At 62.6% G+C, this 24,040-nt stretch overlaps 1 protein-coding gene across 14 annotated transcripts in view; it reads right to left on the bottom strand.

Moving 5' to 3' along the window:
- The window catches only part of HDAC4 (histone deacetylase 4), a 271,373-nt gene that overhangs the window by 87,889 nt on the left and 159,444 nt on the right, over positions 1-24,040 (bottom strand). For 13 of the 14 annotated variants that reach the window (XM_041767847.1, XM_041767846.1, XM_041767851.1 and 10 more), the window contains 2 exons: positions 16,842-17,086; positions 1,008-1,158 (listed from right to left, as the gene is read on the bottom strand). In XM_041767847.1, coding sequence (XP_041623781.1) covers positions 1,008-1,158; positions 16,842-17,086 — 396 coding nt within the window. Of the gene's footprint in view, positions 1-1,007; positions 1,159-16,841; positions 17,087-22,827; positions 23,090-24,040 lie in introns of those variants that run through there. The other variant, XM_041767849.1, reaches the window with a different exon arrangement.

Below are 24,040 nucleotides of genomic sequence, written 5' to 3'. Positions count from 1 at the left end.
CCCGTGAACTGTTCCCTACACGCTGAAGGGTGTGCCCCGATGTGCACCGTACACCAACATGAAAGGTCCTCAAAGAATTTCAAATAACGGACTTGACGGGGATACTTTACAGCACCTCGTGCTGCTGCGCGTACGTAGATTAAAATCCAGACGCCAGGCTAAGAAGGTTTGTCTCCGTGGCCTACCACCCTCAGTAGCTGGACGTGATGGATTTTAGCAGGGAGCTAACGAGTGCAGCGGAGCACCGACGTCTCGGGCGCACACGACCTGGGCCTGGGGACGTGACGCCCTCTCACTCCGCTGCCTGGGTCCTGGGTGTGTCACTGGAAACAGGCTGCCCGACGGAAGAGGTGCAGGCGCGCCTGAGACTCGTGTGCCTTCAGCCGGGGCCTGGGGCCGCCCGTGTGGAGGACACCGCGGCCCATGGGCACTGGGCCTTGCTGCGCCCACCGGAGGTGCTCTGCACAGCAGCTGGCAGGCAGCGGGGCTGTGGCTCCTCCCCAAGGGACACGGGAACCCCCACAATCTTCCAAAGGGGGAACAGCACACAGAACCAGCTCCTCTCCTGGAAGATAACAGACCACGCGGCTCTTCAGACACACAAGCACAACCCGTGTGAAAAGCAGACGTCAGGGTCAGGAGCGCCGGTGTGGGGTGAGGCAGTGTGGTCCCCGCTCACCCTGGGGCTATCCATGAGCCAGGCCGGGTTCTCCAGTGCTCACAACACGCTCGCGAGAGAGGGGAACTCTGAAACGTGTAGGACCGACTCGCGGGTGAGGCCCACTGTGCACCTGCCGCGGATGCTGCGCACCCCCAGGTGAAGGCAGGGGTTGGACGCCGTCGCCCAAAGCTGAGGGTGACACCACGAGCGCCGACGGGGGATGGCTCCCTTCCCCCCCACCAGGCTGCAGCTTTCGGGGGCCGGGAGCACGACAGTGGGGGGAAGAGCCGCCCTGCCAGGCCCCAGCGCTGTCCTCCGCCCCCCGGGGCCCGCCCCGCACACTCACTCTCTTTGCCTTTCTCCTTGTTCTTGAGCTGCTGAAGCTTCTGCTCCCGGTGCTGCTTCTCCAGCTCCTGCTCCTGGCGATGCCTCTCCAGCTTCCGCTGGTGCTCGAGCAGCTCCTGCTGATGCTTCATGGCCAGCAGCTCCTGCTGTTGCTGCGAGCAGGGAAGGAGGAGACAAAGACGGTCAGGGACTCACCCCAGACAGGACCGCACATGCACACGCACACGCACACCCACGATCAGCAGAGGGCCACACGTCTCCACGCAGGCGTCGTCCCGGCGCGAGGCTGTCCGTGCACAGCCAGCACCTCGGACACGGAGTACGGGGGCTCGAAGCCCTGCACGCACGGCTGCTGGCTGGTAAGTGTTACAAACAGACATAAAAACCACTGAGCTGCTAGAAGAAAACACCCATGAAGATCCGGGTGCTCTCCCCGGGTGGGCATGGTGCGTGGGGAGCAACGCGGCTGCCTTGCAAAACTGGGAAAAGCTGCTCATCCAGGTAGATGCGCGTCCGCCCCAGGACCCAGCAGCTCTGGCCCCAGACTCGCCGGGGCTGCGCGGACACATCTGCACACGGGCAGCTTGGTCACAACGGCCCGGGCTGGACGCGCCGTGGACCCAGGCCAACTGTGCGCCCATTTGCTGGAAAGCCACCAGCAACGGGAGATCCCTGATAACACGGACGGGCTGGGGATGCACAAAACATGCCAGGCTGATGGTGCCGACGGGCTTGTGGGGAAAAGAGTCGCCCTCAAAGGTCCCCCGTACATGAGGTTGTGGCGGGGACGTCCAGGGACCCGGTGGCAAAGCCACCGCACCGGGGCTGCGTCTGTGCCCCGCCTGAACACCGCGAGCTCGTATCCCTTCTCCTTGTTGTGGGCCCTGGCTCCACGGCCCCTCTGGGCGGGCGGCTGTCGGGTTCCCTGTGCGGGACGAGGGTGACACTGGCAGCCCCAGCAGCCCAGAACTTTGTAGTGAGGAAATCTAACACAGGTGTCCTCCTAAATCCGAGCCATCAAATGTCTAGATGGGGACAGCGGCACATGCGTCAGGCGGCTCACAGGGACTATGGTGCCTACCTAGCGACCGGCTGGGGACATCGAGGCCCGCAGGGGCCAGTGGGCTGGGCCTGGAGCACGAGGCCTGGTGTTGGAAAGGCAGGGGAAGGGGAACGTGGAGTGAGCGGGGCCGGGGGTGGCTGTGCAGGGCAGGACCGGCACCCTCGCATCTCCCGCGGTCCCGTAAGGAAGGAATTGTGCTCTCAGGTCAGCAGGTTACGGCGGAAGGGACAGGCTGGCAAGAGGAGGCAAAGTTGAGGGGTTAGGGGTCCCGGCGGGGCGGCCAGGACGGAGTGAGGCCTACAGGGCTCTGTCCCCAGCACCGCGGCCCAGGCCCCCGTGATGTGCTGGAGGGTCTCGGGGCGGGGGAGCAGGGAGGCCACCCAGCGTTCTGCGCAACTGTCCCTGCGCCCAGCAAGAGTCGTCAACAGGGAGACGTGTGAACAAGCCCCGGGTGTGAGCGTGGGCGCGTGACGGAGCCCTCACGGGGAGGGGATGTCTGCTGCCCCGGGGAGTGCGTCCCGGGACACCGGATTCCTGCCGGCCCCTCACCAGCCAGCTCGTGCTCCGATGCCTGCTGCACCGGCACCGGCACCAGCCAGCTCTGGGGGCTCAGCACCAGGAGCCCCTGCTGCAGGGGGCAGGTCCAGGCAGCAGAGAGGGCGCGGGCCCCGCTCCCCCCCAGAGGCCGCAGGGAATGGGGCAGAGGTGCCTCCCTGGGGCCCCAACTGGCCTCCTGGGCCCCGTTCCCCATGACGCCATCACCACCGTGTAGAAATCACCCAGTTTCTGTTCCCGACCGGCGCATCGCGTAAATGAACCGGATTTCAGATTGCTGAGAGCTCTTTTCTGCGGAGACGCGGTACATCACCCACCATGCCTGAGACTTCCGCGAGGTTCCAATCACATCACACGAAAAACGTTAAAGAGAAAAGAACATCATTACGGAGATCTAAAAAACGAGCACTCTCCTCCTCCAAACAGAGCCTGCACCCCAGGAGTGGGAGCACGTGTGCCAGCCAATAAAAGGGACGTCCACCAAAACCTCAGACGAAGGCGGTCATAACAGCTAATGAGCAAAGGGAACGAACCGCCAACGTGTAAGTGGGGACCGCGCGTGCGGGACGCCCCGGGCAGGGGGCAGGCAGGCTGCAGGGGGCTCCCCGCCCGGCCTCCAGGCAGACCCCGCGCACCGCCCTGGCCCTCAGCCTCCCGCCTGGGCCCTGCTGCGGGGACAGTGGCCTGAGTGGCCCACAGGACTCCGGGCCAGGCTGCTCTCACACAGCAGCGCCCCAGCAACTCTCACTGCAGGGGACCCACGAACCCTCCGCGGACTCAGCCGCCTCCCACCTTCTGCAAAGGGAGGGCAGCTCCTCTCCAGCCAGGAACACAGGGATAGAGCCGCGGGAGGGATGTGCTGCGGGACCCAAGACCAGTGCAGGGGGAGGGGGAGGAGGAGGAAGGGGAGATGCGTCCGGGATGGGGCCCCGACAGAGTTGTGTCCAGACCCCCGGCAACGGCGTGCCCTTCCTGTGGGACGGGCTGCTCCGGGACGGCAGGTGTGACGGGGAGGGCCAGGAGGAAGGGGCCCAGGGACACCGACAGTCCTTTTCAGACCTGTCCTAGGGACAGAAATCCCATTCCGAAGGGCCCCCTGACATGAACGGGAGGCAGGGAGCCGACTCCCATCGTTGCTGGCAGAGGAGGAGCAGGTGGTGCCAGGCAGGGCGGTGGGCAGGGCGGCCCCAGCCGAGGGCACCTCTGCGGATCCTCAGGGCCACAGAGCTGTGTGTGGCAGGTCAGACACACCCCGGGCTGCGGCCGGCCTGGGCCTGCGTCGTCGGGGCTCCGCTGCGTCCTCGGAATGCACAGCCCGGAGGGCGGCCCCGCGCGGCAGCCAACTCGGCGGGATGCTGAGGGAGCTCCTACAACCAGGTGGCCCCTTCCCCGGCCTCCCCACGCCCCGAGCTGCCCTCACGCCGCCCCGGGTTCCCTTTCAACTGCTTGGTGTTCGTCTGATGTGTCAATGAGGGGCAGGTGGAAATTCACTTAATAGAGTCCCAAAATATTTACTTTCCAGCCAGAACCCAGAAGGAAAGTGAGATCTTTCAATTATCATCACAAAAAGGCCGTAACGTCCCCCACCAATACTGGCGATTAGAGTTCACAGGATGATCAAAGTCCCAGAGACGTCACGGCCCTGGAGTCTTCATGGAAGTGGCAGCTACAAAGGAGGACGTGACTCGCCCCGAGTGCCCCAGAGCTGCCCTGCGGCATCCGGTGGAGGGGGCGGAGGCCGGGGCAGGGACACCCCCACACCGGGGCCCTGGCGCGAGCCCGGCGGTGGCACTCGTCACCCCTGGTGTCACCGCGCACGTCGGGCCCGTCTCTGCATCTCGTGACAAAGCCGTCCTCTGTGCTCCCAGCTTCTGGAAAATGAGGCAGAGGCACAAGGTGAGGGACGCCGTCACGTCCGGCACTCGCGGCGAGGCCCCGAGGGAGGGACAAACGTGCCCCCGGGGCCAGCCTTCAGGCAAAGTCCACGTGGTCACTCACAGCTGCTGCCTCGGCGGGGGGGGGGTGGGGGGGGGACGTCACACTGTGCGGGCGGAGGAGTCTTCAGAAACGGTCCTCTCGCAGATTCAAACGCGTGCGACGATTCAAAGTACGATGCGCACCAGTCACGACGGGCTCCGTGACTCTAACCAGAGTTTAGTGCTGAATTTTTGTTTAAGGCGACGCTGAGCTCAGGATAAAAAATCAGATCCTGAGAATGCAGTTTCTCCGATCCGACCCGGGCGTCTCCCGGCCAACGCTGAAGCGGAAACCCCAGCGGATCTTCACTCGCAGGGATCCGCTGAGACGGAGCCCCCCGCCCCCCACGGCCAGGCTGGGTCGGCTCCGTCCAGCAGAGGAGCTTCCCGGGCCCCGCGAGCCAGCTCCGACCCGCTCGGGGCCCTGCCCCAGTCCTGGTGACCACGGAGGATGAGGGGCACACGCCTAGCGAGCCGATCCCGTGAAAGCGCGTGACTGCCACCCGCGTCGTCCCCACGGCTGCTCACAGCGCTGCTGAACCGGCCTCGCTGGCCCGGGGTCCTGGGAAATGGTAACGCTGACACCACGGGGGCTCGAGGAGCCCAGCTGCCGGGGGCCTGCCCGGGAGCAGGTGCGCTGTGGCGGCCTCACAGCACATCGGGGTGACCCGAGGCCACGTGTGCACGGGGTGGGGGGGCGCCCAAGGAGGTCACACGGCCACACGCACGAGGACCCCCAGGGCCAAGGGCCCCAGGAATGAACAGTGGGCTTCTTTCTGAAGTCGAGGGCACCTGCCTGGTCTTAAGCATACACGCGGCCTCCTGCAGCCGATGTGCAAGTAAGCACGACCAGGGCAGCCGCCCCGACCCCGCCTCTCGGAAGGTACGGACCGGACACCCGGGGCCCCGCAGCCCAGTCACACACCTCCATGTCAGCCTCACGCAAAACCAGCCGTGAGCACTGTCCCACCTCCCTGACGCTAAGTGGCCTCAGCAGGAACATCCCTCAGGTGGACTAACCACTAGCTCCGACCTGCTCCGTGCCCGGCCGCCCTACTGCTACGCGAGGCCGCGGAGGATGCGTCCCGGGGACCGCGTGAAGGGGGCACGTGGGGACCCGCCAGCCAGCCTCCCCGGCGCCCCTGCTCCCAGCTCGGCCCCTGACTGCACACGATGGCTGCGTCCCCTCCGCTTCACGTCCTCCTTTGCCAGGGGCCCGGGCCGGCGGGGTGCCACACCTAGACACAGGACACCAGGCCAGGAGGGAGGAAGGAGGGGCGACAGGCTTCACAGATGGATGGCTGGTGCCCGGGGCTGGACCCACACGCCCACGTCCCCGCCGCGCACGAGGCCAGCACGGGCCTGCTCTGCTACCGAAGCAGGTCCCATGGGCCTTCCTCACACTGCGTTGGAAAAGGGGAGGGTGCAGGCCTGCGAGCTGCCTCCCCCCAGGGCCCCCACCTGACCCCAGGGCCTGGTGTCTGCCTCACTAAACAGAAGGACGGACAGTCGGGCACGAGTAACTACCACCTGCTTCCCTGGGTGGCTTAGGTGGATCCTTCAACACTGTAAGAGCCTGGCGTGGCCAGTGCCCACAGAGGGGCTCGCTAGGAGGAGCCAGACCCCAGGACAGGGCCCACGTCCACCCCGAACCGGACCCGGGGGCTCTGCACGCTAGAGCCCAGTGCGCATGGTGCGTAACTTTGTTCCAGACGCTCCGGCGGCTTCTGACATCACCCGCTCACTTCTGGGTGGGCACAGGGCAGGCCCAGTGACCCTCACCTGCCGCAACACAAGGTTTGATGGAGAATGACACAAACAGAGAGCCTCCTCTCGAGGCAGGGGCTGCTGCTGACATCCGGGGACGTGTGCTGTTCGGCTGTGGGTCCCACGGAGCCTCTGGGACGCCGGGGTTGCTCCCCACGGGGTCCTCAGAAATGGGGCCGTTTCCATCTCTAGCTCCCCGGGTATCCCGGTCCAAGTCAGAAGGGCGTGTTCAGGAGGTTCAGCACCAACCTCCCCTCTTGCTTCCTGGTCCAAGGCTCCCCCCAACTGGATGCTCAAACGTCACAGTGACACACAGCACCGGCCTGCAGCTTGGCAGTCCCCGTGGGAAGGTCTGCGTCACAGACACCCAGCACGGGGCACGGGCCAGGCCCACTGTGGCGGCTCCAGAGGCCGTGGGGGGAGCAGTGAGGAGAAGGCGGTGCAGGGGTGGAGCAGGGCAGTGAGGGCAGGGCCGGTGCAAGCCTGGCTGGCCTCACCGGGTCCCCACTGCTGGAACTCTGGGCTCTCGGTCGGGGCTCGGCCTCAGAAGGACCTCACCGTGAGACCTGGGCCCGGTCCCACTGGTGGCCATCCTGGCTCCTTCCGGTCCACGGCGTCCACCCAGAGATACTTCCCATGAGGGCGGCGGGCTGGGGACAGCCTCCACGTGCGTCTCACCCCTTCCCCCTTTGCTGCTCCTGACTGGCCCTCCGAGGCCACGGCGGGCGAGGGAGCCCGGGAGGGTGACGGGCCAGACCCAAGGCAGCGGGTCGAGGAGCAAGGGCCGGAGAGGCGAGGAGCTACATCTGCTCTGCACAACCCGGGACAAGGTTTTCTCTGCGGCACGTCAACTCCTAGAGCGGCCACCTCTGGAAACACACAGAAAGCTGTGCTCGTGCACAAATCACAGCAGCCACACTCGGGAGGGCACAGTGAAAGGTGGTGCTTTCTAACGCGCGGCAGCGTGATGCGCCCCCAACGCCTGCTCGCAGAGGAAAAGCGGGGCCCAGCGTGGAGCCAGTGTCGTCAACAGCCGGCGGGCAGCGGGTCAAGCGGGGCCGTGCACCTGCCCTCATGACCGCCTGGAAACCGAGGCGGCTGGTTTCTAAGCGGCTCCTTCTGTCGCCACACCAGCCGGGTGCAGGCAGGTTCGGGGATGACGCAGACTCTGGGTGGCACACGGCGCACTTTCCCAGGGACCCGGCTTGCAACAACCCCCTGCGCCCTGCTGGCTCATTAACCGTTGCCTCGGGTGACCTGGAACCCCGGGGGCCTGGGGCGATGTCTCATCAGCCACCTGGGACAGGTAATAACGAGGGTAAACATCGCGGCGGGGCTCCCAGGGCCGTGAACCAGGTTTCCTTTCTATTTCACCCCCTCCCTGCGAGGAGACTCGCGCTCTCAACGAAGTGAGCGGCTCTTGGGGCTCTGTCCTGCCTTGGAACCCGCTCGGGTCACACGACCAGATTTCATACCCACATGCACACGCGTGGACAGGTTGGGCCCTGCTCGTGAAACGGGCTGCAAATTCAAGCCGTGTGGGAGGACTTTTCTCTTTCACCTGTCGGGCTGGAAGCGCCCTTCGAGGCTGGGAATCGAGTGGGAGCACGGGCGTCCCTTCCTTTTTAAAAGTTCGCGTCACATCACTTTGCTTCTACGAAAGACCTACGTTAGGACCTATTTTCAAAAGAAACCTGAAGAGGACTTTCACCTTTATGAGAAAAGGTGGAAAGAGCAAATATGTGAAAAGCGTTGGTCCCGCAGCGAGCCATCACTGCGGGGCAGGAGGGGCCCCGGCCATGTAAGGCTGCGCTCCCTCCCGGGACCCCTCTGGGCACCGCGGTGTCCGGCCGCCAGAGCTCGGAGCTGTGCCCGTGAGCATCTGGGCGTCATCTCAATGGACTCTGTGTGTCCGTTAGCAAGTTGTGTCCTAAGAATCAGAAAAGCCCAAGAGAGGTGATTCTTTAGATCTGGGAACACTCAAAAAAGCTCCCATATAACTTAGTAGTGATCGTTTCTTTGCTGTATGGCATTTGGCTCACGGAGTTGTCATCCTACAGGCACGTACCAGGGAGGGGCCAGCGTGCCCCAGGGGTGTGCTGGGGGGGTCAGGCCTCCACGGGGTGGGGGGCCTCCCCACGCCTGCCCTGGCTAATACCCACTAGACCCTCTCCACACACATGTTTGTATGGTCCCTCTTTGTACCCTTCCCAGAGGCTTTGAGCCAAAATGCAGGAGAGAAGCTCCCAGAAGCACAGAGTGCCCCAGCAGCCGCCCACTTCCACGACCTGCCACAAGTCGGCCCTGGGCTCCCGTGAACCCAGATCCCTCGGAGAGCAGAAACAGGCCTCCCCGGGGATAGAGGGGTCCCGGCCCACACCCCCTTCCGTCTGTAACCCAGGCCCTCGTTGGCTGGGGACGGGGTCTGCACCCCCCACAGTGCTCGCGGCCGCCCCTCCCTGCCCCGCCCCGCCCTGTCCAGTCTGGTGGAGGCTTGGTCGCGCCTCACTGCTCCGGGTCACTCTGCCTTTCTTATTAGAAACGCAACAGAATGACTGATGGTTCAATCGAGGTCAGCTACTTCTGGGTTCATATTTAACTACCAGGTTACTTATCAAGATCCATCCCCATATTCTTAGAAAAGCCCAAGGACAGCCTGCTGCTCACTCGCCCGAACACTCGCAAACATTAGGGAATTAAGCCGAGCTCATTTCACTTCTCCACCTTAACGGTATTAGCCAACATGGGATACGTAATGTTTTTACAAAGACATGGTGGTCTCGACTTTTTTCCATTCAACTGGTTTTTATCCGTTTGAGCACTTTGTGTGTATAAGCAAAATCAGCAAAGTAACTGAGCAAAACAGCCTGAGTTTGGGGGCCCCCCCGGGGTCAGCGTGGGGCTGGCCACAGGAACAGACAGTGGCAGGGGCGCCCACACCTGCGCCCAGGTGCCCGCTATGAAGCACCCCAGGTGTGCACACACAGGTCTTCAAACAGACCCACGGGGCAGTGGCCTCGCCTGCCGGGGAACACTGCCTATTTAGGTACTTGCCAGCAGCACACAACCTCGGACACCCAAATACTCAACATTTATCATCCATCCCAGACAAGTATTATATGGCGCTACTGACACGAGGTGCCTGGAAGAGTCCAATCCACGGGCTAGAAGGGTGGCTCCCGGGCCGGGGCAGGGGTGGGGGAGTCTGCTCCCGGGCCGGGGCAGGGGTCGGGGGTCCGTGTTTCATGGGGACAGTTTGGGGAGATGAGAACGTTCTGGGGATGGACGGTGCTGACGGCTGCACGACAACGTGAGCGCACGTAACGCCACTGAACTTCAACTCAGAGGCGGATAAAATGGTACGTTTTATGCTATTTCTCCGTAATACACAGGTGAGTCAGGTTTAGAGGTTCCCCTGAATTAAAGGGAGCTGCCATGTAAGGTGGTGACCCCCAAACCAGGCCTCCCCCCGGAACTCAACGCAGATACTCCAACAGAGGTGCACAGGCCGACGCTCACGGCAGCACGACTCGCAGCCACCAGAAAGGTGCCCAACTGTCCGGCACCTGTCGGATGGAGGCACCGACCGAGGAACAGCCACACAGTGGGATATATCTGGCCTTAAAAAGGAAGGACGCCCCGACGCAGCTGCCACGTGGATGAGCCTCGAGAGTCTTATGCTGAGTGGAAGAAGTGAGAGAAAGAGCCGCGGCTGCGTGACAGTGTGCACACGGCCCGTCCGGAGCGCACGAGCTCGGACGCAGGGAGGACCTCGGTGTGGCCGGCCCCAGGGCCACGGGCAGTGCCTGCTTAATGAACACGGGGTTTCTTCTCGGGGCAATGAACATATTTTGACATTCCCGCGTGCTCACGGTTGTGTAATACTGGACGTGTACTAAAGTGTACACTTTAAAAAGATAATTGATAAATTTCGTGTCACGTGAATTTTACAATCCCATGTGATTGACGCCCAGATAGTGCCCTTTACTTATAAATACCCCTCTACCGAAAAGAAAGAGCATGCAAGAGAAAAAAGCAGCAAAGAAAATGACAATTAGTAGAAAAAATTTAAAAAGTCAATAGTAACATATAGAAATGATGCTACCCACAATCCAGGAAGCGCACACATGACGTGAGACAGAATGGACGCAGGGTGAAGAGGTGCCAGCAGCGCGTGAGACCGCTGGGGGTGGGTGGTAACCCCGCGCCCCTGCATGGCCCCCGTTGCTGGGGGAGGGAGGACTGGGGGGAGCCCGGGTGCCGGTGCCGCCCATCCCGGTCCCTGCTGCAGTACTATCCTGCCCGCAGCATAAGCACGGGGTGTTCGGGGGCTGGGGGTGTGCAAGACAGAGCTACAGACGGACACACGCTCGCTCAGGACGGGCACAGGCTGTGGGGGAAAACAGGGTGGTAGGTGAGGAACCCCCCACCCCGGGTCGGCAGTTCCATCTCTCTCTGTCTGGACGAGTGCATGAAACATGCAACATATGAAAAACCAAAAATGACCTTAAAGGTCAAGTATTTTTGGTTGTCAAAATTCATTATGGTTCATTGGGAGACTCCAATAAATGTGAAAATCCTATGTTTGAGGCATAAGCAATGACAGAGAGAAATGTCAACAATACGGTAAATACAATCCCGTGGAAGTACACACACACGCACACGCGTGCACGCACACGGCTTACACACTAGGAGACGACAGGGACACACTTCAAACGTAAGAGCTTCCCCAGCTCCAGTTATTCAATAATTAACAGTAACAACTTAGACGATCAGAGAGAGGTTCTTTACGCGCCGACGTTCCTTGTGAACACGGCAGCGCCCGGAAGGGTCTGTGGGGACGCCTCTGTGCGGGACCCCCAAAGAGGAGGCCGGCGCCCGGGAAATGTGGCATTTGCCCTGCTCCCCTCTGAAGACCAAGCAGGAACAGAAAAGAGTATTTCTGGGAAGAGATACAAATCCACAAGGACGAGGCTGCGGAAGGGCTGGCGGCAGGTCTCCAGCGGGGAGTCTGTAGGCTGCAGGGCATGGGTGAGGGAAGGGCCCGACGCACAGGCCGTGGCTGCCACCGGGAGCCCCAGATGCAGGCGCTCTGGCGGGGCCCCTTACAGGGTCAACCCACACTCCCTGAGGGCTCGCGATGCCCGTCATGGGGCCGAGTGCTGACGGGCTCCCGATACAAAGACATATTGGCCAAAAATGAAAACAAAAACAAAAACAAAAACAAAAACCCACCAGTGAGAGCATCCCTGACCATGGATGGAGGTGAAGGGATGCACACCTGATCCCAGAACCGCAGCCGGGACAGGGACTCTGGCTGACGCTGGGGCTTCCAGTGTCCAGGCCCGCAGCCCTGTCCCCTTCTCCCCCCACGGTGCTCCCGACTCAGCGAGTGAGTGCTGCCCCGGGACGCGGAACCCCGTGAACCTGGCTGGGGGAGAGGGTGCTCCTGGAGAAGGCGGCTGTACCGCTGGGCCCCGTTTACGGCGTGTCCCCCAGTGTCCATTGCCTTGGGTCCACATCAACCGTCACTTTAGCCTCCAGACTTGCCTTGGCCAGCGGGCAACAGCCTCTGGGATTTGGGCTGCCGCTTAAGACACACTTGCCCTCCGGTGAGCGTGGAACTCTGAAACCAGCAGATGCTCCACCGGCCCCTATCGGCCTGCAGCCACCAGCCCAGAGGGTGAGGCCGTTCCCGGGGAGCCAGCCGGCAGCAGGCCAACGCTGGTCACGGCAGCATGAGAGACAGCCCAGCCCCGCCGGACGGGTCCTACACCCCTCAGCAAAGCAAAGGACGGCCGCGCTAAGTGTCGAGCCTGGGTGCTTGTTACGCAGCAGCAGCTAACGAACACACGACAGGGCAGTGTTCAGACCCTTGGAAGTGGCGGCTGTCACCCCTCAAGCAGGAAGGGCCTCCTGCCGGCTTACAGGAGGCAACTCCTGTCCTCTGTGCATAAATGAATGCCGAAATCACCGATCCTGATCTGAAGAGGTACCACCGCCAGGTTTCAGGTACCTTAGGACATAAAAAGCACGTTATCACATCGTTATCCTTAAAAATCACGTGCAGCCCAAGAACCACAGGACCGGGAGCCCCGAGTGTGACCAGCCTCTGCCCACAGTGAGAAGCACTTACAGGCTCCCAGGCTGCAGGACGGGATTTCCTCGGGGACACGGAACCAAGCCGATGGGAGGGGGAAAGAGCCAAGAGCTGAACCAAAGGGCACGCGGTCACTTGGTGTGTGCAGCAATACGCTCCACGGACGCGAGAACGGGGCCCCGCACAGTTCTCTGATCAGAGTGGCCTGAGGACCTGGGGGCGCCCAAAGCGGCGTGTCTGCGGGGGCCTGAGGGTGCAGGGGAAGAGACTCACGCTCCTGCGAGGGCGACATCGCCACACGGGGTCTTTACTGGAAGGGCAAGGCCGGCCGTGCAGAGACAGGAGCACAGTCCGGGACAGACGTCAGGCCCCGGATGCCGGTGGGAGGCAGGGACGGGCGGGCTCTGTTAACGCTGCGCTTTTTGATTTGAAACATTAGAAACGTGTATTGCTTTGATAAAATTAAGAAAAAAATTAAAAATAGCACCACTAACTCCCAAAGGGGCAAGTCTAGCTAACAGTCTTCTAACCACGTAGGCAATTCCGGTTGATGAAACAGTCCGTGGTTTTCCGGGCACAAACACGCGGCCCCCACGCTCACGCTCCCCTCTGCCCCAGCGATGCCGCTCGCCTGGGACCCTCTGGTGCGGACAACTGAGTGACGTCCAGGACGGAAGGGGACACGTGCCTGGGTCAGCCACAACCAGCAGGGTCTGCGTCACGTGCAAGTGCCACGGAGCACGGGGACCTTAGGCAAGATCGTACTTACCCCAAGTTAGCAATTTAACTTGTATTTTCAAGACTATTCCCTTAATTACAAAATCCTATGCAAATTCACTGATGATTCAATGACACAATCAGACTGTGTGTTCAAGAAGCCTGACGAGCAGCACTGCCAAATGTCACCCACGATGTGAAGGCTCATGAAGAGCGTTTCAATGTCCAAACGGAAGCCAACTGACGTATCGGCACCATCAGAGGTCAGACGGCCTCACGACCTCCATTTTACGTGAAAAAAATGAAACAAATGACTGAGATGCAGAGAACATGTAGACTTGGGATTCTCCCTGTGATTCTGAGAGCCAGGCCTAGAGCTACACCTGTGGGCCCTCACCTGTGGGGGGGGGGGGGGGAGGGGGCACTCAACTGTAGGGGCGGGGCCTCATCTGTGGGGGCGGGACCTCATCTGAGGGGGGCCTCACCTGTGGGGTCAGAGCCTCACCTGGGGGGCGGGCGGGAACTCACCTGTGGGGGAGGGGCCACACCTGTGGGAGCAAGGCCTCATCTCTAGGGGAGGGGCCTCACCTGTGGGGTCAGAGCCTCACCTGGGAGGGTGGGGACTCACCTGGGGGGGAGGGGCCACATCTGTGGGGGCGGGGCCTCATCTCCAGGGGCCTCATCCATGTCGTGAGACCATGTGTAGGGGCCATGTCTGTGAGAGCTGTTTGTGGGGCTCCCCACCCCTCTTAGAGCACCTGGCCCTGTGGGTGAGGGGTGCTCCTGGGGGACTCCTGGTGAGGTGCACCCCGACAGCCAGATGCTCCCCACACAGGCCCTGTGGCACCTGCTCTGGAGCTTGCAGGTGCTGATGTGAGGACTCAGGAGAGAGACTCTTCCATCTGCACTCTCCCAGGGACGTAAAGCCCTGAAGCACCACGTGGGGCCAGGGGTCAGGGGAGGCCAGACCCAGCCCACAGAGGCCCCAGCAGGTGGGAAGCCCGGCCTCGTCCTGGGGCAGCAGCACCCACCCCTCTCAAGGGTTTCCAGTTGCCTGCTTCCTGGTCGACCCGACGACCCCTCTCACACCGGGGCCTTGTTTATTTCTCAATTTCCCATTTTCTAGTAAAAGCTACAAATTCAGCGGACACGTACGTCTTCCTCAAATACCAGACGGCCACGGCCGCCAGTTAGGGCGCAGTCTTGCAGCCGTACCCGCGCAGGGCAGGTGGCAGCGCCCGAGTTCTCGGCCCACCTGGGCCAGATGAGGGGCCGTGTGCGGGGGGCACACTGGGATAAAGGGCTTTGGGGGTGCACGGTGCCCTGGCCTGAGAGGGGTGGCCCGGGCTGGGTACAGGAGAGCCACGGGTCTGCTTGCAGGGCGGCCCCAGGACAGAAAGCAGCGGGCAGCCCTCTGCCACGTACCAAGAAGCCTGGGGCGAGGCCGCTCTAAGGGCTGCAGGTGGTCACTGGGAAGAACGCCAACACCCGGGACTTCCGGCTGGCGAGTGAGCATCTCCCGAGGCCGGTCTCGGACACTCTGCTCTCTCCGGCCGGGACGCTGGCCTCAGACACCGGCCAAGCGCGCGGGATGGGCCTGCAGCTGGACAGCAGCCCCCAGAGGCCCACGTGTGGGGCAAACGCAGAGCATGGCACCTGCTCCTGTGGGCTCCCAACTGCTCCACCCCAAACCCAAGAGCACTTGTGTAAGAGCAAGGCATGACGATGGCTGCTGGGGGCCGGCGTGCCCAGAGGCTGGCGCCTGCAACATGTGTTACACAGGACCCCGGGCTGCCTGAACTCCAGTCGGAACCACAGGGCCTGGACTTGCTGCAGCTCAGGGACCCATCCCCACCCTGGCTTGTCCTGCGCCCACCCGAGGAGGCCGCCAAGTCAGGGTGACAGCAGCAGAGGCAGCAACGGCAAAGCTGAACCCCCAAAACCCAAAGCAGCGGTCAGAACTCCCAAGGCCCAGGGCGGGCCATGCAGCTTCCCTGCAGCTTCCCTGCAGCTTCCCCACACACGCTGCTCCCCTGAGACCCGAGGACAGACTCTGGAAATGTGCCTTTCAAAGTGCGCACACGTGGCTCAGCGTCCACAGTGGGGACTGGGAGCTGGCGCCAGGCCGGCTCAGGCGCATACGGGGCCTGGGATGCAGCCCGTGGAGCCAGGTGACAAGGCTGGAGGCCTCGCCCAGGGGTGGTGCCGGCAGGCCCAAGCACGGAACCGACCCCCCAGCCCTGCACGCCGACCTCTCCCTCCCGTCTGCAATGGAGAGCATGACACGAATCCTTTGATCCGTAAGCTACAGACCAGGAAGGGGGCAGACCCTGCGATGGGAGGAGCTCCTGGCTGGACGCAGACACAGGTGCACCAGATTCTGCAGCGCCCGGCGAAGGCCTGAAGAAGCCAGGGCTCAGCAGAGGGCGTCTGCCCGGGGGCCGCGTGGGGCTCCATCGAAAGGCCGTCTTAGAAGCATCCGGTGGCACAGCGAGCGGGCTCTTAACCCTCACAGTTGTGCCGTATCACACAAGCCACTGAGCACACGTGGCCACGTCGTGCCTGAAACTCAGCTGGTCCAGGGGGAGATGCGCTCCACACGTACGGCCCACAGCAGTTTCCAAGACTCAGGGCGGACGAAACTTCTAGTACCGACTACACGTTGAAATATCTCGGAAATGTGAGGTTAATGAGATATATCGAGATTGACTTTACCTTTTCGGTAGCCAGGCTCCCTGTCTCCTGGCATCCAGGATGTGCCAGGGTTGGGCTGCACGACAGTACAGTAAGGGGCAGGGGGTCCGTCCCCTCCGACCAGGCCACGGGAGACACTCGGGCTACATGGTGGGGGCTTCGTTGGGCCTGAGGCCTGAGCCTCCCGCCCACAACCACGTTTGTGGGCCTGGACGTGGTCCCGCAGCCCTGACCACGGCCTCACGAGGGGCCCCGGGTCACGGCCAGCAGCTAGGGAGCCCCTCGTTCTGACCCCAGAAACTACGAGATAATGCCTGTTTCTGTGTTAAATGGCTAAGTTTGGGGTATTTTGTTACATAGCAACCGGTTACTTATACAACCTGGGCTTTCCTGCTTTGTTGTCGGGTGGCTGCTGGACAACGTAAGATCACCTTCATACTTTTAATCTGTCCGCCTGAATCTAAGGGATGGGGTGCCTCTACTTGGTTCTAAATTCAAATTTAGATTAAATGTAAAAGCAAAGAGAATATTAGTATATTTTCTCAATTATAAAGACCAATGAGAGAAACTAAGACAAGAAAAAAGAATCACGATGCTTTATAAATACACCACCCCGGGGTGGCCGCTGCTAATATGCTGGTGCTCGTGCTCACAGCTAATTTTTCTGTTCGGGGGCACAGCTTGTATTTTTGGATGAAAGCAGGTGACGAGCAGGTCCCCCCCCCCAAGTCCCGCTCCTGCGCCATGACTTTCCCACGAGGTGCCGCAGGTGCCACAATCTACCCAAGCAGCATGTGGCTGCCGGGTGGCCTGGTCTCGGCACAGCGAGGGGCAGCCCGTGTGCCACTGTGGCGTCGCGGCCGCCGGCCCGGAGCACGCCTCGGCAGCAGCACGGGGACACCGCCAGGACCCGGCACACGGAAGGCTCCCGCGGGGGCGCAGGGGCCCCGCCAAGCAACTTACTTTTATGTGCTCGTGCAGCTGGGCCTCGTGCTGCCGGGAGAGCTGCTCGTGCTGCCTCTGGAACTCGGCGATGAGGATCTGCCTCTGGAGCTGCTGCTTCTGCTTGAGGGCCAGCAGCTCCTGCTGCAGCTGCTGCTCCCGGAGGGTGGGCTCCGCCACGGGCAGCGCAAACTGGTGGTCCAGGCGGAGGTCCATGGGCACCGCCGGGGGGGCGACCTGCAGAGGCAGCGCGGAGGCCACATCCACTGCGGGAGAGAGCACAGCACAGAAGCGCCGGTCACTGCAGCGGCACGGCGACCCCCGGCCCCGCCCTCCCCGACGCCACTGCGAGGGGTGCCCGGGCGCTAGGGCGCACGGAACCCTCGGGCTGCCTCTTCCCCCTCTCCCCCAACAGGCTCAACATGCAGGACTCGGGGGGCCTCGAGGCCTTCCGTTCCTCAAGTGCAGGATCGCAGAAGCGGGTGGCAGGTCAGCCCAGGACACCCGCTGGCACGGCCGCCCCCCGCCCGGGAGGCCCCGATGCGCCCGAGGCCCTCCTGACGTCATCCCTGCAAGTCAAGGGAGGGAGAAGAAAGGAAGGGGCTCTGAGGAGCGCGCCAGCGAGGGGGGAGGCAGGCCGGCCTGTGCCGGGGCGCTCGGAGCTGCCGGGCTCTGTGTGCGGCCCGCGGGGTCCGGACAGACGGCGGCCAGCGTTCCCACGGAGAGGCGGGTGCCCTCGGCCACCAGGCTTCCCCGCCAGGGGCGTGCCAGCTGCCCGCACCGGCCTCAGCAGGCCCTGCGCCTCCGCGCCTCGCACAGAAGGGGTTTTCCTCCTGGACCAATGTACCCCCGAAAAAAGCTCAAGTGATTTTGATTAGAACCAGAAGCTAAATCAATCTTAATGGCTGCACATCAATACCAGAGCACAGTGGGGAAAGCACGCGGCCAGTCTTCAGTGGCGGCCACCACGTCACCGGCCCACGCGGCACTCCCTTCCCGGCAGGGTCACGTCTGCAGGGCACAGGGGCACAGAGGCCCGGCCAGGGGCACCGCCAGGGACACGTGGCCATTCTCACACGTGCGATGAACAGCCCCCGGGCTCTGCCCACATAACCCCCCTGAGTTCCAGGGGCAGCCCAGCCACCTGCTCCTGAAGCACACGGCCGCACACGGGCCCCCGAGCTCCCCGGCGTTCCAGAAAGTCCCCCACAGCCTGGTCGGGGCCCACTTCCTCAGGGGACATGGTCCAGACCCCAGAGCCGGGGGCAGGAGACTGCAGCCTCCCCTCCAGGGAGCTCAGCCCTCGGGTGGGAGACACACGCAGCAGACACAGGCCACCAAGGACCAGCTCCCTCTGAGGGTCGGGCCGGGCTGTGCACCTGACCTTGCTCCAGCGTGTCCGGGGCAGCCCACCTGCGGGCCCTGGGACCACGCGGCCCTCCGGTCCCAGCCATCACCTGGTTCCTCGGAAGCCCGGGTTCTGCAGCCTCACAGCCCAGACTTCCTGGTTAAACGGCCGGAGGGGACCCGCCCCCCCCAGGACAGAGCATTTCTGTGGTCACGGCTCAGGTAGCAGGTGCCACACTGGCTGTTGTGATGAGGCAGGGCAGGGAAACCCCCGGTCCTAGTCACCGGCCCCTGACCCCAGCGCACTGGATGGACACGGGGTCACGGAGCCCACGAGGCACAGCGCGAGGGCAGAGTCCTGGACGCCGCTGGGGATGGGGCGTGGGCCCGCAGGCCCCCAGACAGAAGCTCGGTGTCTCCCTCCCCCAGGACCCGAGGCCGCTCCCGCTGCTCCCCTGGCCTGGAGCCCCCGAGGCCGGGACCAGCTCTACTCTGCGGCCTGCCTCACCCCGACCACAGGGAACAGAGGGAAGAGATGGAGCCGCCCCGAGGGTGGTCGGGAAGTACGTGGGATCCGACTCTGGTCCCTGGGCCCCGACGGCCAGGGAAGAGGTGAGGGGCTGCTTATCTTCCGTTTCTTCTCCCCATCGGTGAAACGCGACCCCCAGCCGTGTGCACATATTTCCAAATGTGTCTCGGGCTTCACGTATCAAGAGGGTTTTGTGTGGTATTTACGGGAAATAAATCTACACAAATACACTGTTTTCATGAACAGGGAGCAGCAGCATCCCTCCCACACCCACCAGCGCGAGCTGGGAAAGACTGGATTTTATCAATGTCCTTTCTTTTCTTGAGCACTTTTAGTATGAAATATCAAACAAAAAAAAAAAAAAAAAAAAGGAAAACCATATGAATAGCACCAGCTTTATGAAACCTCACTACTTCCCCCACTTGCTCCAGACTTTCTATAAAGGAACAGACACGAGAGCAGGGAGGACCGGGCAGCGACCATCGGACAGAAAGGGGAGCAGGACTGGGCTTCCCCCGGAACCCGGCACATGCTCTTCTTCCTCGTTCACAAGCGCGTCGGGGCGGGATGACCCTGGCCAGCTGGTGGGCTCCGCCCTGCGCCCCCGGGTGTGGTGCGTGGTCGGGGGCGGCTCCCAGGACCCGCCCAGCACACGCAGGGACAGGGCAGGCCTCCCCCGCCCCCAGCCCGCCTCCACCCTCTGAGGACAAGCCCGGCTGTGTTTCCAGGTGACGCACACCCACACGGCACCGAGCCACGCAGCCTGCGACCGCTGGAGTGAGAACAGTCCACCTGCCCGGGCGAGAGCGGCCCCCGTGTGTCCCAATCCGCTGGCCTGGCTGGGCTGCAGGTTTCAGCCCAAGGACGAACCACGGAGGAGTCCAGAAATGAGCACAGCCCCCCCCCCCCGGAAGCTGCATGGCTTCACCTGCCCGTGGTGGGCAGGTCAGGGGCACCCCCGCCGTAAGGGGCCACGGCGCCCCGAGATGCAGGCCAGAAGCCCCTCTGCTGCCCACTTGGGCTTCCCTTCTCCTGATTCTATTGTACACAAAGGCGGTCAGGGGACCACCAGAGACGTCTCGGGGTTAACCTCTTCAGACGCTCAACGTAAAAGTCCGTTCAGGCGATCCTTTGTGTTAACTTCAGAACTACGACAGGCAGAGCTAGGACAGGTCCTCCGGAGGGGCCGGGGCCGGGGCCGCTGCCGGGCGAGGGGCCGCTCCCAGGCCCGCGGGCCGATGGCACACACTCGGGGGCCGCGGCTCCCTGGCCCAGCAGGCACGGCGTGAGCAAGGGCCCAGAGGTCAGGGCGTAAGTGGAAGGTCCTGGGGACACAGATGAGCCAATCAGGGCAGGGCTGGGGGTGCTGAGCCAGACAGGCCGTGGGCGGATGCTGCGGGTGGACGCGGGCCTGGGGGGCGCGGGCTGTGCATACCCTCCAGACGCAAGCCGAGGTTCACCCTGTTCCCTCAAACTCTTCCCAGGTTATCTGAGTCTGGAATCATGGGGGATCTTCCAGGGAAGCACCCCCTTGGCAGCCCCCACCAGCCCTTCCCGGGGGGTGGGGGGATGCTGGGGCGGGGAGGGGCCGTGGATGACGGGGAGGGGTATACGCAGGGCGCGGGGGGGCGAGGAGCTGGGCTCTGCTGGTGTCACCAGGGGGGCGTGCAGTCCTCACTGTGATGTTTCCACCGTATTCCCCGGGTCTCAGAACGGGAGGCTGTACTGCCTCAGTTTACCACTCTGAAGTCTCAACTAAAACTCCCTTCTTCTGCCAAAGAGAGTTAAACGCGGAGCAAAGAGAACGGACGGCTCATCGTGCCCCACGTCGGCTGCACCAGAGCCGGCTCCTGCCGTTTCCTCCCGTCGGAAAACAATGCCGTGCTCACGGGTAGGCACGACGGCCAACGCTGGGAGCGACGCGGGACAAGGAGAGGCTCGAGAGGCCTCCTGGGAAAGGCGCCCCCGCCCCGCTCCTCCGCGCGGGCAGGCAGGCAGGAGCACAGCCGTCCCCGGGCCCCGTCCCCAGCCCCCCCGCAGGCCGGGGGGCACCGCGGCCACAATCCCCATTCACCCCGGTCGCTGGCGGGTGCGTCAAACAGGACCCGTACTATTTCTGTATCAAAAACTATTTGAAATGCTGTGAGTTCTCAGCAGAAGCTGCAAGGGCTCCTGACCCAGGGCGCCCCGAAGGAAACAATACAACCTTCTCTGCTTAAAGAATGCAGCATCAAAACAAAAAAGCCTGTATTCTCATGAATATTTTATGCGGAGTAGAAAATTGCTTTTATAGGTTGGGCCTTGAGAAACATATTAATACAATCAGACTCGTGACGTTAGTAAAAGCACAAAGACCATATTCAGGGTTTCAGGGCGAAACGGCAAGCCCGGGCCGAGAATTCCAAGTTCTCAATCAGAAACAGGGAAAATCTGTTAGTCTCTCTGTTTTCAAATAAACGATCGTCAGAAAGGACAGTGTCGTTTCCATGACGGGGTTAGATCCTCCTTCCCTAGCGCCCTTCATGCCGCCGTATGGACAGGGAATAAAGGCCGGCACTATTCTCCAGAAGTTTCGGGTCTGCCCGAGTAAAGAATGACTCATTCACATCGAGGGGGAGGACGGCTATTCCGACTCTGTGACGAGGATCGCCTCTCGCTCTGACATTCTGTCCATGGCACGGGGGCGGGGTGTGGGGTGGGGGGAGCGCAGAGGGAGGGGGCGTTGGGAATGCGTTGACCGTGGCCCCGTCACACGTGCGGAAGAACACGTCCCCTGGGGAGAGCAAGGGCGATGAGCTGGACACCCCACGTCCCCACCGCAGGGAGCAGCAGACAATCGCCCCCAAATCACGTGCCTGCCCCCCAGCCGCATGCTGGCTTGGCCGAGCACCCCTTTTCGTTATGCTCACACCCTCCACCCGGGTGGCCCAGGCGCTCTTCTTTCGCTGACGGCGGCGACAAGAGTGAGGAAGGCTCCCAGGAAGACAGGAGGTCTCGAGTCCAGTCTGCCTGCGGCGCCGGGGGCCGCTGGCGAGGAGGGGCTCCGTCTGGGGCGAGGTCCTGGGTGACCCCCGGGAAGCCCAGCACCACCCCCACCCCCAGTTCCTGCCCCTGCGGCCTCCAGGCCTCCCCGAGCGGCGGGGCCGGGGTGAGAAGGACGGGGCGGCGGCAGACGGGAGTCGGAGGCGGCCCACGGGCTGGGGGCCGCACCGGGGGTTCGCGTCCGGCCGGGCGGCCCGGGGTCTCCTGCGCAGCCGCCAGCGGGCTCGGCCTCCCATCCGGCAGGGACTCCTCGGTCCCCGCGCCAGCCAGCTTCCCTCTGCGCTCCAAGCGTGTCCCGAAGAGAAGGCACTGGCGCTCGTCCTGCCCTCCACACTCCGCTGCTTCGGCTGCTTCAGACCCCCAGCGTGAGAATCACCCCTTCGCGGTCGCGGGAGCCCTGCTCCCTCGCCTTAGCCCCAGAATCGTCCCTGGAAGCCGGGCCGCCATCGGACCTGGGCCCTTGGCTGTGAGCGGTCCCTCCCTCCGGCTGTTGGTGAGGTCTCCTCGTCCCCAGTGTCCTCAAGGTCCACAGTCACACGGGCCGAGGGCGGTCTGGGGCTGTCCTCGCGCCGCCCGCCGACTGCCTGGACCTACTCTGTTCGTCTCCACTCTCCGCTTCTGAAACCTCATGCTTGGGGAACCTGCTCGAACGACCCTCCAGCTTCCTCTTCCGTTTCCTCCCACCTGCCTCCTCCTCACCTTGTGCTCAACTCTACGACACTCCCTTGGAGGGACACTCTAACCTTTCCGTGGGTTTCCCATGATTTCTGCTGGGACGTTTTTAGCAGACGGCTCCCGGGGCCACCTTTTCCCTGAAGAGCCTGCCCTGGAAGTCCACGGCGTCCTCAACTCGCGCGTGGCCCCAGGCCAGGGCCTCTGGATTACATCCTCCAGAGGGAAAGAACCTCCCGCTGGCCACCCCCCACCAGCTGGCCACCCCCCACCGGGGCACATGCCCCCAGGGCACGGAGAGGAGGACGTCCAGGAGTCTCGCTCGGCTGCCTCGACGCCCCCCTCTCACTCACACCCCAGGGGGCAGGCACAGGTCTGGCTTTCCCTGGTCCACCCCAGCGCCCGTGACTGACCCACCTGCTCTCCAGCTCCCAACCCCAAGGCCGCTTCTCTTGGCCGGTGCTTGGGGCCCGTGACCCTGGTCTGGGATACGCTGGGGCCGACCGGCCATTGAGGCGTGTTCTCTGTACCACTTCAGGACGTATCTCTGAACCAACTGTATTAAAAACCACAATCAGACACCACTGTACGCCCAGAGAAATGAACAACTATTCCATGATATCATCGAACAGCCACAGAGCATTTCCACGCACGCCTTCAATGCCTTCTCCGCTAGAGGTCTGCTCCTTCTCCCGCCGGCACCCCTCCAGCTCACGGGCTACAGACACCGATGTCCGCCCCGTGGAGTCTGCCCTGCTCTGGACCTGGCGGGCCGCACCTGGGCTGCAGGCTAACGTGGCCCACCGGCCTGCGTGCCCGTGACCTGGACGCGGGGTCTGGAGGCGCCGTCAGACTCAAGACCACCTCCGCGCACGGTTCCCCAGGTGCTCCAGGAGCTGCTGCGTCTCCACGGCTCTTGGGCCCTGACCGCTGCCCCGGCGAGGTCATCGGAGGTGCGAGGTGGGCTTGCCCAGGGCCACCCTGGCCTCTGGACTCGCCACCTTATTTCTGTCATCAGGAAGGACCCCGAGCCAACTATCTTCTTACCCTGACAAACAGTTTTTAGAAGAAAGGCAGGGACACTGCCTGATTCTCTTCCTTTATTTGCCAATTTTCAAAAATAATGAGCAGTTTGCAGCATCCTCCAGATGTGAGCGACGGGAACGGTTCTGTTTTTCAAGATCCGAGAAACAGGGCCCACGGCACTTCCGCGTGGATGATGCTCTAACGTCCCCCCTCCCTGACCGACGAGGGCCCCGGCGTGGCCCACGAGCCGCTCCGAAGCCGGCCGCAGCCCTCTGTTCTGCTCTGACGAGACATGCCGGGAATCCTCACATGCTTTGGGATCAGCTGTTTGTCCAAGGAGAAGTGGGTCCCTTTAGTGGGAAGTGGTGTTTAGAGACCACAGCCTCGTGCTGCCCACGTGTCCTGTCCGGGCGAGCTCTGCTTCGGACCCATCTGTGTCTCTCCTGAGGTTTTCGTGAATTTCACAAAAAAAATTTGTCACATGCGTCCAACCTGCCATCTCGCCGTGGAACCTCAGAATGCATAACCTACTAACAACATCATTCAAAAGGACTGCACCTACATGATCAAGTTCCATTCAAAATACTGATTTATACGGATTGTC

Source organism: Vulpes lagopus, chromosome 8 (genome assembly GCF_018345385.1).
Source record: "Vulpes lagopus strain Blue_001 chromosome 8, ASM1834538v1, whole genome shotgun sequence".
Taxonomy (NCBI): Eukaryota; Metazoa; Chordata; class Mammalia; order Carnivora; family Canidae; genus Vulpes; species Vulpes lagopus.
This window is presented reverse-complemented; position numbering and strand designations above follow the sequence as displayed.